Source organism: Dama dama, chromosome 1 (assembly GCF_033118175.1).
Source record: "Dama dama isolate Ldn47 chromosome 1, ASM3311817v1, whole genome shotgun sequence".
Lineage (NCBI taxonomy): Eukaryota > Metazoa > Chordata > Mammalia > Artiodactyla > Cervidae > Dama > Dama dama.
In genome coordinates this window covers 24815074-24830282 of record NC_083681.1, presented here as the reverse complement: position 1 = coordinate 24830282, position 15209 = coordinate 24815074, and the positions used below count along the sequence as shown (strand labels likewise).

At 42.9% G+C, this 15209-nt stretch overlaps 1 protein-coding gene across 2 annotated transcripts in view; it reads right to left on the bottom strand.

The window, feature by feature from the left end:
* Nucleotides 1-14386, bottom strand: part of TTC12 (tetratricopeptide repeat domain 12) — a 48252-nt gene extending 33866 nt beyond the window's left edge. Inside the window, exons 1-6 of one of the 2 annotated variants that reach the window (XM_061127217.1) lie at nt 14348-14386; nt 12701-12773; nt 4591-4754; nt 4029-4050; nt 3337-3414; nt 2044-2165 (exon numbers count right to left, since the gene is read on the bottom strand). In XM_061127217.1, coding sequence (XP_060983200.1) covers nt 2044-2165; nt 3337-3414; nt 4029-4050; nt 4591-4754; nt 12701-12758 — 444 coding nt within the window. In that variant the 5' untranslated portion in view covers nt 12759-12773; nt 14348-14386. Of the gene's footprint in view, nt 1-2043; nt 2166-3336; nt 3415-4028; nt 4051-4590; nt 4755-12696; nt 12774-14347 lie in introns of those variants that run through there. The other variant, XM_061127290.1, reaches the window with a different exon arrangement.
* Between the last annotated feature and the right edge of the window lie 823 nt (nt 14387-15209).

The window sequence follows — 15209 nt, the reverse complement described above, 5'->3', positions numbered from 1 at the left end:
TGTCTCTACACAGTCTTTCACTTTTGCTTCTTTTTCTTTTTTAAAGCTTAGACTCAACACCCTCTAAATTCCCTGTTTGCTTTTGTTTTTCCACATTTTGAAAAGAACGACTTTTCCAAATGGCAATTAAACTCCTGATTTATCTAAATTACGCCAGCAATCTATTGATCATAACACTAGCTCTGGGAGAAAAACAAAGCCATGAAAGGGTAGGTTTTCTCTCTAGCAAGCAGCGACACTCAATTCACAGGGTCCTTATTAAGTGTTTTCTAACACCACATGCAAACAGGGAGGCATTTTAAAAACAGTCAATGGTTCAAATGGTTCCTAACACCAGGCAGCACATTTTGCATTTATTTGTCTCTGAATAAGCTTTCTCTTTGGGAAAAGAGGAAGGAATTGCCCCCCCAAAGCTTTTCATTGCATTTACCTATTTTTATCCACAGTCATTCTTAATGTGGTTCTCCAGAACTAATCAAAGTATTGCTTAAACTTGAGTACAGTAAAAGTGTAACTAATTTAGATGAATCAGGGTATAGACCATCTGAATTAGATGTAAGTCTGCATTATATAACACTCTAAAGGCAATTCAATTTTATAGCTTTCAGGTAACTTCAGAGTAATAAGACTGAATAAGCATCAGTAGGTAAATGGTTTGGAGACCAAATTTGTGATAAATAAAAAAGAACTATAATTATCATATTAATTGTTTGTTTGCATTTAGCTGTTTCTTTTGACATGTCAACAGAAACCTCACTTCTTCAAATGGACTTGCTGTGCCTCCACCAAGTGTTATATAACTTAATAAGGATTTATTGAACATTGGTTATAAGCACACCATTAGGGGGAAAAGCATATGGCAATTTTTACCCTCAAAAAGTGTATAATCTTGTAAGGGCGATAAAATGGACATGGCAAAAATCAACCTCTGGTCGTTTTATTTACCAGTTCACTTCCTTATAACAATTTTTTCTCCACAAATGGGGGTAGGTAAATGACACCTCAACTCGAGACTGATTTATCCAAACTGGTGAACTAATGAGTTTATGTTGTGCTTGGATTTTATTTATCATTAAATCATTGTCACTGTCCAGACTTTTTGGACTGCTGATGTCCTGTTTCTTGTACTCTTCCTCAACATACCACAGCAGGATATTCTTAATCCTGAGTTACAAAATTGGAGCTGACGAGGATCCTCTCCTTGTCAATGACATGGCATCAAGTTCATCTCACCCAGGTCCTGCTGACATACTCTGATCATCAGATAATCATGTCCACAAATCTGCCAATTTTTCAGGCCTGAGCAGGAGACAGATCTCCCATGCACAAACTCAAGCACTTTTCAAAGATAAGGTCACAGGTGACATTTTTGTTTCAACTGAAAACTATTCATCTTGTCCCTTCATTAAGGAGTAGATGATAAACACCAAGGTAAGGATTTTTATCTGGTGTTCCAGAAATCTGAGCTCATCTGTGATATTAAATGGAAGTATCAGGGGTTTTACAAACTCAAAATTTCTGAGAAATTGGCTCAGGCCCATTAGCTCGAGTATACCCAATCACAGAATCTTAATCAAGGAGCGATTCATACAATGAGTAAGAAATTAACAAGAGAGTTACCCTTAGGAACCTTAAACTGGCATCAAAAAAGAGGATGAACTAAGTCAGTTGTGGCAGAATTCCAAGGTCCCACAGGCTGTCTCGTTCCACTGGCTTTCTCAGCTACACACGAGGGACCATCAGTGATGAGATGGGAGACTTTTACTATGGAGAGAGCCGATTATGTGTAGCTATTCCCAAGTCCTCCTTTAATGAGTCCGAGTTGGTAGCTTGAAACTGGACCATAACGAGAGTATTTACACCATGGAAATTGGCAAACGCTCCATGCAAATCAGCCTCCAGCCCCACCCCAACCAGAGCCGGCCGCTGTGCATTCACCACCACACCACTGGTGCCAGCTAACCTCATCTTTCTCTGCTTTCACAAGGTTAGCGGCTACCGGCCCCTGGGGAAATCCCGCAGACACAACCTTGCCTCACTGACCTGAGCTCGGTTGGTGTACAGCACCTTCATGTCCTTCAGCTTCTCCAAACCCTCACTGTAGCACAGGATGGCCGTTTCATAATCACCTCTGACAAATGCTTCATTCCCCTTTTCTTTCAGGGCTGTGAGAACAAAAGTCATACAGGTGAGCTCTCCCCACACACCGGAAAATGCTTTCAAGCTTCACTGCCCTGATTTTCCATCAGGTTAGTATGATGAAGGTTAGTAGGTTAGTATGTCCATCCATCCAAAGGGGGCCTGGCACTTCCTTCTCTCTGCAGATCATTTCTGGGTCGATTTCTTTTATATAAATCCACCCCAAGTCTTCTATGCAGCTTCTCAGAAAAAGCAAATGTTTCTGCCTCAAGGCTCGGAATATCCCAAGCTTGCCACAAGGAGCAAATTTACACATTCAGTGTCTAATAAAGAGATTCAAACGACTAATTTTCTAGCAAACATGGAATCATTCGGATCTGCAGCACACATAGCACTGAGTGATATAAAGTAAATGCTGAAAGTATTCTTCTGTCATATGTATCCCCCATCCCACGACCACACACACACAACCCCAGCTCTTTCTTTTCCTTTATTTCCCCTCTCCTTTCTCCCAGCTTGGGGCTTCCCTCATAGCTCAGTTGGTGAAGAATCCACCTGCAATGCAGGAGACCTGGGTTTGATCCCTGGGTTGGGAAGATCCCCTGGAGAAGGGATAGACTACCCACTCCAGTATTTTGGGGCTTCCCTTGTGGCTCAGCTGGTAAAGAATCTACCCGCAATGCGGGAGACCTGGGTTCGCTCCCTGAGTGGGAAGATCTCCTGGAGAAGGGAAAGGCTACCCACTTCAGTATTCTGGCCTGGAGAATTCCATGGACTGTATAGTTTATGGGGTTGCAAAGAGTCCGTACGACTGAGCGACTTTCACTTTCTCCCAGCTTTGTTTGCTTGTTTCGCTTTTCTTTTTCACATCTTCATCTGTGCCTGAGGCTAGAGAGTGGTACCTCACTCCCACACCTCCCTACTTTCCAAGCATCCTTCAGTGCTGCTACATTCAACGATATGCTTTAGAAACAGGTCTGACTGTGGAGGCTATCTCGGGGCTGTGTCTGCCTCTCCGCCTGTTGCAGTAGAAACAGGAAACAGACAGGTTTCTGCCTGGCCAGGTCCCACTGCCTCAGGCGCATTCTGAACCCACCCACTGGGAATCTTTCTGTCCTCAAACAGCAGCATAAACTCCCCTGCTTTTCCCAGCACAAACCATCCCTGCCATTGAAAAGTGAAAAGACTGACAATTACCATCTGCTAAGACTTTGTTTTCCCTTCTTCTTTTGGCACGTTCTTTAGCATCCTTCTCCAGAGATGCCAAGAAGGCTTCTGACAACAGAGTGATTTCAAATATTAAAAAAGAAAAATCCAAATACTATAATCAGTTCTTTAGCTCAAATTCAGAAAAAAAGCCACTTCAGAGTTTTAGAGCCACACGTTTCATGCATACACATGTAGGCACACGCACACACACACACACACATAGATTTTGGAGACAACTGAAATGACATTTTCTTAATTCAACATTCAATGGGAATCTGTGTGATGTATTATTATACATGATGACTATGTCTGTGCTTCAAATTTGAATTATGCCTTTTAAAACAGTTTTTCTTTGAAGACGGACTTTTTTGGTTCCACTTAGCATAATGAGCTGCTGAGCTGAGCAACTGAGAAGCTCTCTGGATCCTTCTGAGTAGCTAAGAGTAAATTGGATGAAACAGAATAACTGAATTCAGTGTACAGAAGATTGGTCAGAACACAGGAAAAATCCTCTGAGCGCCATTCCCTCTGACCACTAGTAACAGAATTGGGTGATCAGTAGGTTTTGTTTATGGTTGTTGTAAGCCCAGAGGCTATAATTTAAGGGTCTAGAAGCCACAGTCAATAAACACTGACTTTAAATGAATAATACACATTGGGAAGAGAGATGCAGTCCTTACCTGTGTTTATTTCATCTGCATCCTGCAGGGCACAGGTTATCATAAAAAGAAAGAAACAAATTTCAAAAACTACTCTCTTATTTATACATATACAAACCAAGAAGGCAGATAAATATGAAGGGGGGAGTAGAGTCCTTTCCTTTAGCCATAATACTAGAAGGTTCCAAATTCAGGGGGTTTGCTTTAAATCAGGAGATCTGATTATGGGCATAGCTGTTATGGGGCTAGTCTGCAGAAACCAGGGACTCCAGCTGTGGCTGCATGAATTGGAACTATGAGTTAGTAAGCGGTTACATTAACAGCTTAAAAATGGTCCTAATCTCAGTGGGTGGAGAGGCCAAATTTTCATTAAAACTAACCAAAAGGATTGTTTAAGGATGACTCAGAAAGGCCAAGAAAAATATATCAGAGTTTATACTTCCTTGTGAAAAATCTAGTGAATCTAAAGGACAAGTCTATTTCAGCCTCACCAGGCACTTGAGATTAAAACACTCCTTCCTCTGTTCCATGCAGACTTCCTTGCTGTGTCTACACAGATAACTCCACGATAAGGAAAGGGCACCTTCATGGGAGCTTGCGGGGGACTGATTGTGGTCTTGTTCACGGTGGTCCTGCACTCGTCCTCCTCTTGGTCCCCCTCTGGAAGCTGTAGTCTCTTTTCTGTCTCAAGGACCGCTTTCTCACGTACGGCTGGATCATCAGAATTCATCTCCTGAATTAAACTGGCTAGAGGAGAAATCAGAGGTGAATCATTCAAGTAAGGTCTTCAAAAAGAAAGACCTTATTCAATATCAATGATGGTGTAGTAAATTTCATGGGGAAGGACTTCTATTTTTTCCAGCTTTTTTGAGATACAATTGACACATGACAATGTGTAAGTGTAAGGTGTTTCACATGGTGATCTGATACAGGTATACAGGGAGAAATGGTTCCCACACCAAGATGAGTTAACACATTCATATTTCAATTTTTTTTTTTTTTTTTTGTGAGTGGTAAGAATATTTAAGATCTCCTCTCAGCAACTTTAAAGTGTACAGTATTGTTAACTATAATCACTATTAGACTCCCAAAACTTATTCACCTACTAGAGAGTTTGTGTAAATGCATGTATTTAAACATCTTGAATGTTTTTTTTAAATAAAATGTGCATTCTTTTGCAACTTAGTTTTTTTCTCTTAGTATGCTTTAGAAATTTGTTCTTGATACAAATAGTTCCAGTTGATTCATTTTAGTTATTTTACATAGGTGATTCATTCTCTTACTGATGGACTTCCAGGTTTTTACATTTTTTTCTACAGCAAATAAATGCTGAATTGAATATATGTATATATTTCCCCATGCACGTATGTGACATTCTTTAGGCTATGGCTATATCAATTTTTATTCCTACAAGCTGTGTATGAGAGTTCTCACCTCCACATCCTTGTTAATACTTGTCATACTTCTATGCTGTTTTCACTATAATGCGTTTATCTCCTTAATGTTGTCATTTGCCTTTTCTTGAATGTGACTGGGATCCAGCATCTTTTTATTGGTTTGTAGGCCATCTGGATTTCCTTTCTGTGAATTGCCTGCTCCTATTTTCTATTAGGTTGTTTGTCTTTTTCTTATTGTGATTGTTTTATATATTCTGGACTGTTATGTATATTTATGAACATTTTCTACTTGGGTATGGTGTGTTTTTAATTTGTTTTTATGGAACCTTCCATTGAAGAGATTCTGTGCGTTAAATGTACCAATATTTCCCCTTATGACTTATGCCTTAGTGTATATTAAGTTTACAAATATACTCTTGTGTGTCTTCTAAAAGTTTTAACATTTTGTTTTTCTCATTAAGGTATTTAATCCATCTGGAGCCGACTTGCTCTTTTTTTTTGGCTGTGCGGATACGCAGGGCTCTTAGTTCCCCAACCAGGGATCAAACCTGTGCTCCCTGCAGTGGAAGCATGCGGTCTTAACCACTGGACCACCAGGGAAGTCCCCTGGAGCTGACTTTGTGTAGGGCAGGAGCACCATTTGTTGAAGAGTCCCTGCTTTCTCCCCGTGAACTGTGTTATCCCTGTTTCATGTTGCATGTGTGAACCTGCTCTAGGGCTCTTCATTCTGTTCTACCGGATGACCGGTCTTTTCCAGCACCAAAACTTCCATGCCTAATTACTACAGCTTTATAACAAAACTTGAGCGTCTAGTAGGGGGATCCCACCTTCTTATTTTTCTGCAAAATTTCCTGCATTATTCGTGGCCCTTTGCTCTTCCATGAGAACTCTGGAATCAGCCTGTTGAATTCTAAACGAAACATTCTGGGGATTTTGATCTATCCCAGGCAGCACTTCTGGTAGTACTGTTAGTCGCTTAGTCGTGTCCAACTCTTTGCAACCCCATGGACTGCAGCCCACCAGGCTCCTCTGCCCATGGGAGTCTCCAGGCAAGAACACTGGAGTGGGCAGCCATCCCCTTCTCCAGGGCAGATCCCGACCCAGGGATCAAATCCAGGTCTCCTGCACTGTAGGCAGATTCTTTACCACCCGAGCCACCACAGAAGCACCCTACCTCCTAGGGGGGAGAATACTTTATTTACAATGCCAAAATAAATCCATCAAAATGTATGCAAGACCTTTATGGAGAAAATTATAAAATTCAGTCAAAAGAACTCCCAGTGGTCAAAACTTTTGAAACAATTTGAGCAAGAAAACAAACGTGATAGTATTGTATTAAATATCCATGAGTCTCTATGGAGATTTACCTTACATATTTATTTACTTACTTATCTATTCATCATTTCTTTAAATCCATATAGACAAATTTAATTTCAATTAAATTTTATAATTTTCTCCATAAGAAATATATTTATTTCTTTATATCTATTTAGAAAGCTATATATATATATATATTTATAATTTTCTTTATAATTTTATCCATAAAGAAATACTGAATATATTTTGATGGCTTTGTTTTGGTATTGTTGATGAAGTGTTGTGGGTATATAGCAAGTATATAAGAATGCAACTGAATTTTATACGTTAATCTTATATTTGAAAACCTTGCTCAATTTCCTCCTTTAATAATTTATTTACAGATATTCTTGAATTTTTCTCTGTAGACTCTCACATTGTCCAAAGATAATAAGAGTTTCATTCACCCTTTCAAACTTTTCTACTTTTTATCCATTTTCCTTGACTTATTTCCACAACAACCAGTAAAGTGCTAAATAAAAGCAATGATAGTATCTGAGCCTTGTTCTGGACTTTTAAGAGAATCCTTATTTCACTAGAAGTGTGAGTGTCCGCATGAGGGTTTGCAGGGCTTTCCAGGCAGCACTGGTGGTAAAGAGCCTGCCTCCCAGTGGAAGAGATGCGGGTTTGACCCCTGGGCTGAGAAGATCCTTGGAGGAGGGCATGGCAACGCACTCCGGTGTTCCCACCTGGAGAATATCATGGACAGAGGAGCCTGGTGGTATGATCCATAGGGTTGCAAAGAGTCGGACACGACTGAAGTGACTTAGCACGCAAGCACATGAGGGTCTGCAATGAGGTTTCGGTTGGTATTCTTTCAGGCTTCCTTCTAGTCTCGGTCGACATGAATTTTTATCACAAATGGGTTTTGAAGTCTAACAAATGTCTTATTTAAAATTTTTGTATCAGCTAAAATAACCTTATGGCTTTTCTCTTTTAAAATGTTAAAATTTGAAAGTACATTAATAAATTTTCTAGTATTCAACCATTCTTGCATTCTTTAGACAGACCAACTTAACCATGATAAATTATGTTTTAATTCATCACTGGATTTGGTTTTCTAGCATTGTAATTAAGATTCTAACTATATTTATAAATAATACTGCCCTATTTCCTTCTACTACTGCTATTTTTTATTTCGGTGTCTAGTTTCATATAATGATTGGGGGCATCCTCTGTTTTCTCTTCTCTGTAACAACTTGTGTAAGACGGGAATTATCAGCTTTTCAAATAGTTGGAGGGACTTGAAAGTTTGCAAATTTAGAAATTTTTATCTTCCTTGTGAATTTTTCCTTAGAAATTACAGTCTATGCTTTAAAGTTGATTTTGTCTGATAGTAATATTCAATATCTACCTTCTTTGGATAGTATTTATATCACAAATATTTTTTTGTTTTTAAGGTTCAACTTTTCTGAGTCCTTAATTTTAGTGTGTCTGTTTTATACAGCACAATAACTGATTTTTAAAAATACAATCTGACAATCTGTTTTAACTGGAGATTAGTCTATTTATTTTACCATAATTGATTCAGTGTTTAGACTAATTTTCACTATATTTCATGTCTTGTATTTACATTTTCTTCTCTTCTTTTCCTGTCTTCATTGGAGTCACTGAGTTTCCTTAGTCCTTTTTTACCCTCTACAAGCTTAGATCTTATGCTTTGCTTTTCTTATAATGGAAACTCTTTCCATTTTAACAAACATGCTTAACAAATTAAAAGCTTGGAGTCTATCATGTTTTATCCAGCCTTTCTGGATGTATTGTATTATGTGGGAGGGATTTTAGAGTCTCTCACCAGTAATATTACTGGAAATGGAGATCCCACTTGCTCTTCTATACACTACAGTTTGGTTTCTCCTATTCCAAAGTTTTTTCCACCGAAGGTACAAACGATCTTCGTGTTGTTATATTTAATGATCATTCTTTAGTGCCTGTTTTGATCAAGCTCTCTGAAACATCTGACAAATGCTGCCCACTTCCTTCTCTATGAGATGATCTTTTCCCTTTGCTTCCATAACATGAACTTCACCCAATTTTCCGCCTACCTCTCTAGTCATTGCTTTTGGTCTCCTTTGCTTGCTCCTGTTTTTCCTCTCCTACATATCTTCTAAATCATGGCGATCCTCAAGGCTCTGCCCGAGCCCTCCTCTCTTTTTCTCCAGCTTCTCAGGATTCCTGCTCTTTGCCAAGGCTCTATGTGCTATGCAGATCCCAGTGCCTCCTAAGCCAAACTCCTCACCTATTCTCTCTTTCCTAGGCTCAGACTCACAAAGCCAGCTGCCTTCAGAACATTTTCACCGGGATGCCTTACTCATTGAACTTGACCTGCCCATCCTCTTTCTCCCAAAAGTGTTCTTCTTTCAAATGCCCCTATCTCAGCAGATGGCCCAACCATCCACCTGTCATTCAATCAAGATTCTCAGACTCATTTGCAAGCTTTTGCTCTCTCTCTGACCTCTTAGCCATCATCACTAAAGCTTGTCAAATAAGGTCTGAAATCCCTCTTCAAAGTCTACTTGCATCCATTCCGGCCCCATTCTCTTCTCCCCGAACTCTGTGACAGCCTCCCAGCTGGATCTCAGCACCTGTCTGCGTCTCTCCTCTAGTCTACATCTACACCATGGCCAGAGTGACTTTTCTAAGATGTAAATCTGACCACGTTTCCACTCCAAGTAAACCCTCTAAAACATTCCCATTGCTCTCAGGATGAACACGAATTCCTTACCATGGCTTCCAAGGTCTTCCCTGATCTGGCCTCTCTGGACTCAGATGAGACCCTTCTCTTCTTGATCTCTTCTCTCCAGCTACACTTAATCTTCCAGTTTCTCAAAGGTGCCACACTCTCTCTTAACTTTCAGCTTTCCTACCTACTTTCTCATTTACAGTACTCCCCTCTCTCTCCCCAATGGCCAACTCCTACTCACACTTCAGATTTGTGCCTAAATCTCATCCTTCAGGGAGCCTCTATTTGTGGATTGAATTGTGCCCCTCTCCCCCAATTCATATGTTGAAGTCTTAACTCCTGCACTGTGACTGTATTTGGAGATGGGGCTTTCAAAGAGGTCATGAAAGATAAATGAGGTCATAAGGGTGGGGCCTTAAACCATTTGGATTTGTGTCCATATAAGAGGAGGAGGAGACATCAGGAATGTGCACACACAGAGAAAAGGCCATGTGAGGACACAGTAAGAAAAGGGTTATCTGCAATCCAGGGAGAGAGGGCTCAGGAGAAACTAAACCTAACACCTTGATCATAGACTTCTGACCTCCAGAACTGTGGCAAAAATGAATTTCTGTTGCTTAAGTCCCCCAGTCTGTGGTATCTTGTTACAGCAGCCCAAATAGACTCATACGACTCCCTTAACTGAGTTAGATTCCTTAGCATGTTTAGCATGTTACAAATCTCTCTTTGTAGCATACACCACAGTTGAAATTACTTGTTTAATACCTGCCTTTTCTCACTGGATTGTAGGTATCAGGAAGGAAGATGGTTCTTATTCACTGTTACTGCTCTTTCCAGGATCTAGCAACACTCAATACATAATAAGCACCCAAGAAATGAATGTATAGAATCTATACACATGTGGCTATATACATTTAAATTATGTATAAATAAAATAGGGCATCCCAGGCAGCACAGTGGTAAAGAATCTGCCTGGCTATGCAGGAGAGGCAAGAGATGAAGGTTTGACCCCTGGGGCTTCCCTGGTGGCTCAGAGGTAGAGAATACGCCTGCCCAACAGGAGACATGGGTTCAATCCCTGGGTTAGGAAAATCCCCTGGAGAAGGAAATGGCAACCCACTCCAGTAATCTTGACTGGAGAATCCCATGGACAGAGGAGCTTGTGGGCTACAGTCCATGGGGTCCCAAAAGAGACGGACATGACAGTCACTAAACAACAACTACAAATAAATGAAACAGTAGGGGAACTCACTTCATTAATAGCACCAGTCACATTTCAAACCCTCGATGGCCACGTGTGGCCATTGGTTACATCGTGCACACTGCAGATTATAGAACATATCTGTCAACACAGACAGTTCTACAGACAGTATTGATATAAATGATATGGGAATGAACTTGGGGTATGAATGAGTGTTAGTCAGATAAAGAAAGATGAAGAGGCAGAGAGAAGAAAGCCAACAGGCACGGCAGGAGCTTCAGGGGGGTGTGTGGGGAACAGAAGTAGTTTGTTGCTCAAGTGTGAGGTAAGGAGAGGGAGAGGCAAGGGTAAGGTCACGGGAGGACTTGGGTCCTGATGAGAGCTTGAAATTTATTGTGACTGCGGGAAGAATCCAAACAGAGAAGTGTCTGGGTCAGATTTGCATTTTAGATACATTACTCTGTGGGGAGTGTGAGCCTAGAGGCAGGAAACCCAATCAGGGGGTTGTTGAAATAGTCTGGATTAGAGAAGCAGAACAAAGGGAAATTGGGAGAGGACAGAGCCGGACAAAGAAAGCAAATCTGAGGGTTGATTAAATTCAGGGCTGGGACGGGCGGGGGGAGGCCAGTGTGACTTGTAAATTTAGGGGATGGTAGTGCCACCAAGTAAGACTAGAATGAAGGGGAGGGTAGGAGAAGCAAGTTTTATTTGGGGGAGGGGGACAGAGGGGAAAGAGACGATCAACTGAACTTTGGACACAGGAAGTTTCTGGTGTTTGAGGGACACATGGCTGTGACAGCTGGCATAGAGGCTGAAGGTCAAAAACATAGCTGGTGGCAATTGAGATGTGGGGTCATCAACAAGGGTGAGAGCTAAAACCACATGCTTGGGCTAAACCACCAGCAGAGAAAGTGGTAAGCAGTGGGCCAGGCCAGAACAACATGTGCGGGATGGGCAGAGGAGAGGCTCGTGACGAAAGCAAAGAACACATCAAGGATGTATCATCTATGAAGCTGCCTGGACTATTTTAAAAACGATTTTATTCTTTGGAGCCATACGGCCTGTGAGAAGCGACAACTTCAATATATTTCTATTAGATAAGTTTTGTTTTATTGTCAGCTTTCTTGTTTCTACCCTCAAACAGTCCATAGGGTTGCAAAGAGTCGGAGGTGACTGATCGACTGAACTGACTGAACCTCAGACAAGCTCCTTGAAGTCTGAACAGGGACTGGGTACTTCGGAATCTCCTGTATGTGGTCTGTGTGATCAGCGTGTCCTCTGAAAGCCCACTTGTCTGAGCTGCAGAAGGGTCTTCCTACCTAGAGGAATAGAGACACGGGTGTGGTAACCAGGAGCCATCCATGTAATGTGATGGATACTGAGGGAAGCCATTTGACTTTGCCTCTGCAGCTCAAAGGGCTTCCCAGGTGGCCCAGTGGTAAAGAACCTGCCTATGAATGCAGGAGACGTAAGAGATGTGAGCTCGATCCCTGGGTCGGGAAGATCCCCTAGAGGAGGACATGGCAACCCACTCCAGTATTCTTGCCTGGAGAATCCCATGGACAGAGGAGCCTGGTGGGCTACACTCCACAGGGTTGCAAAGAGTCAGACACGACTGAAGTGACTTAACACACACGCACACACTGCAGCTCAAAACCAGAAATGGCTTTCCCCCAGGCAAGATGGATTCCAGATCAATGAGGCTCCTGAGTGACCTCAAACGGAAGAGCTCATTGGTGATGGGGAAACGGAAGCTCCTTTTGACCTGCTTCTACAACAAAGGGGAGAAAATACGAAGAGTGGTCAACCTGAATTCCAATCAGAATATTAACAGCTTCACTGATACCAATTAACAGCCAGAAAATATTAGCCCCAGACTCCAATATTACTTATTTCTTGATACCCTCTTCTGTTTAATCTCAATGACATTTTTTTTTCCTTAAGAGTCATAAACCTGTCAGGCAACCCAGGAACTAACCTAGAGTAATCATCTCTCTTTAGTCACTCCACTTCCCTAAAGTAAAATTTAATTTGTATATGATTTATTGGTACTTACTGATTTCATCCACATTTTTAAGAAATTTCTGCAAGTCTTCCTCTTGATAGTCAGCCATTGTGAACCAGAATCCCTGAGGGAGGCAGCATACACGATGAAAATTAATAATAATAAAACACTAAACAGAATTCGTCAAGCTTATTAGCCTGCTAAAACCAAGAGCCAAGTGATTATTTTAAAGACAGATTTGTGTTTAGAAAAGTCATGAATAACAAGCCGGGTGATCTATTTCATTCTGACTCCTGTTAAGGCCAAGGGACACTCATTACACGTGGTGATATTGCCAGAAAGCTGCCAGCCTCCTCCAGTGGGGAAACTGCTCTGCAAAACGTCCCCACAAAGCCCACATCCACTGCGGGTAAGGGATCTGGTGCGCAGGAGACCGGGTGGAGCAGCTGACAAGCCGCCAGGGATAGAGAACGCTAAGCCTTGACTTTGATCTTGACAGGCTGGCCCAGCCAGAAGTTTAGACCTGACCTTGTGATAGGCAACCAGAAACAGGTAATCTGCATCTACATGTTCAAACTTGTTTAAAATATAAGCCTCGGGCTTGTTTCTGAGAAGTGAAGAGAAGCTACAAATTGACTGAGGGGCTGGAACCTGACCGTCCAGCCTTATCTTCTCTCCAGGTACTTTAGCTGGATCACCTCTCAGCTGTTTTTGGGTGAAAAGTCTTCACACTGTAGCCAGTGGTTCCCAAAGGTCCACCCACTGATCATAAAAATCAAGCAAAAACTGATTTAGTACACAGATTCCTCAGCCTTAGCCCAGAACTCCTCAGTAAGCTTGAGAGAGTACCCAGAAATGTACAGTTTTAAGCACTCTCCAAGTAATTCTGATTCACAGTTAGGTTTAATAGTAGTCTTCAAAGCCACCTTTAACTGGAAATTCCAGATCTGCCAGGAACAAGCTGTGAGTTATTTGATCTCTTCTGAGATCCCACCAGTTATATAAGCTGTGTTACCTTAGCTAAAGGCACAACCTCTCTGAGCCTTACAGGCCTCATTGGTTCTAGCAAACAGGGCTATTTGCGGACTAATTAAAAGTGCCAGGCACTCGCAATGATGACTGGTTACTGTGAGGCATCATTATCTGTAAAATCAGGGCAGGGGACTTGTGGCTTAACTAAATGATCCATAGGCTTCTTTCCAGCTCTAACAACTTAGGCTCCCGTTGGAACTGAGGCCTAGTCAAGTGAGTTAACGTGATCAAGGTTAGGAGGGGCAGAAGGCAGGCTGAGAACTACCCTGGGCAGGCACCAGGCCCTCGGCTCCCAGGGCGGGGTCTGAGGGCGCGCCCTGTCTAGCCAGCAAACCCACGACCTGACAAGGACAGGACTGGTGAGGCCCAAGAAGTTCCGCAGTGTGCACTTCACCAACTAGAAGCCTGCGGCTCGCCTGGAGCCTCAATGTGTGCAGGGGCCTAGACACGCCCCGCCCACCCGGCGCAGGAGGGCGGGGCCGCGGCATCGTTGCCTAGCAACTGCTCCGTAGCGTCCACCCGCCCAGTGCCCGCCATGGGAGTCCTAGCCCACAGCTGATCCCATCCCATCGGCTGGAGCCCAAACCAGTGTCCTCTACTCAGTTCTGACGAGAGATGAGGACCAGACCTGGGCGTGGGCAGGCTGGGCCACCCTGCTGCAGTTACCTGACGCGCGCCCAGGTCCGGACAGGAGATGGCGGCTGTGGGCTGGCGTTGACCGACTCTGACCGGGGAGGGGCGGGGCCGAGGGTGGGCGTGGCCCGAGCTCCGCCGCCCCGCCCCGCCCCCGCGCTCTAGTTCCGGAGCGCACAGCCAGGTTCAGGGCCGGCTCGGGCTAGGGATCTCTAATGGGCACGAAGGAAGGGTGGAGGGGACGGGCAGAAAAGCCCAAGTGACCTGCGCTGATGCCTAAATGAGCGCCAGGTTTTCGCCTCTTTTTCCTCTAGGGTTGGGGTGGGAGCGGTGGTGTCACTTACATTAGCTTAATAATCCCTGGCCCCGAAAGGGGAAGGGTAGCAGCGGTACTTGGGAGAGCCAGGCTTGCTTATTCGTTCAAATGAGATCTTCGGAGAAGAGAGTTGTATGAAGACTCTGATCTTAAGGTTTCTTATGTGTGACGTGGAGAAATGGCAATTTCTCATGAATTTTGGTTCAAGTGCCAGGCGCCTGGTCAGTAGGAATAAGTTGGTTATTATCCAGGGAGTCATAGCATTTAGAGACAACGGACTCATTCACAATTTGAGAGACAGAGAAAAAGAGATTGATTTACTGTAAGGAACTGGCTCGCATTATTGTGGAGGCTGAAAAAGTACACCATCTACAGTTCAGTTCAGTCGCTCAGTCGTGTCCGACTCTTTGTGACCCCATAGACTGCAGCATTGCAGGCTTCTGTGTCCATCACCAACCTCAAACTCATGTCCATCGAGTCAGTGATGCCATCCAGCCATCTCATTCCCTGTCGTTCCCTTCTTCTCCTGCCTTCAATCTTTCTCAGCATAAGGGGCTTTTCCAGTGAGTCAGTTCTTCA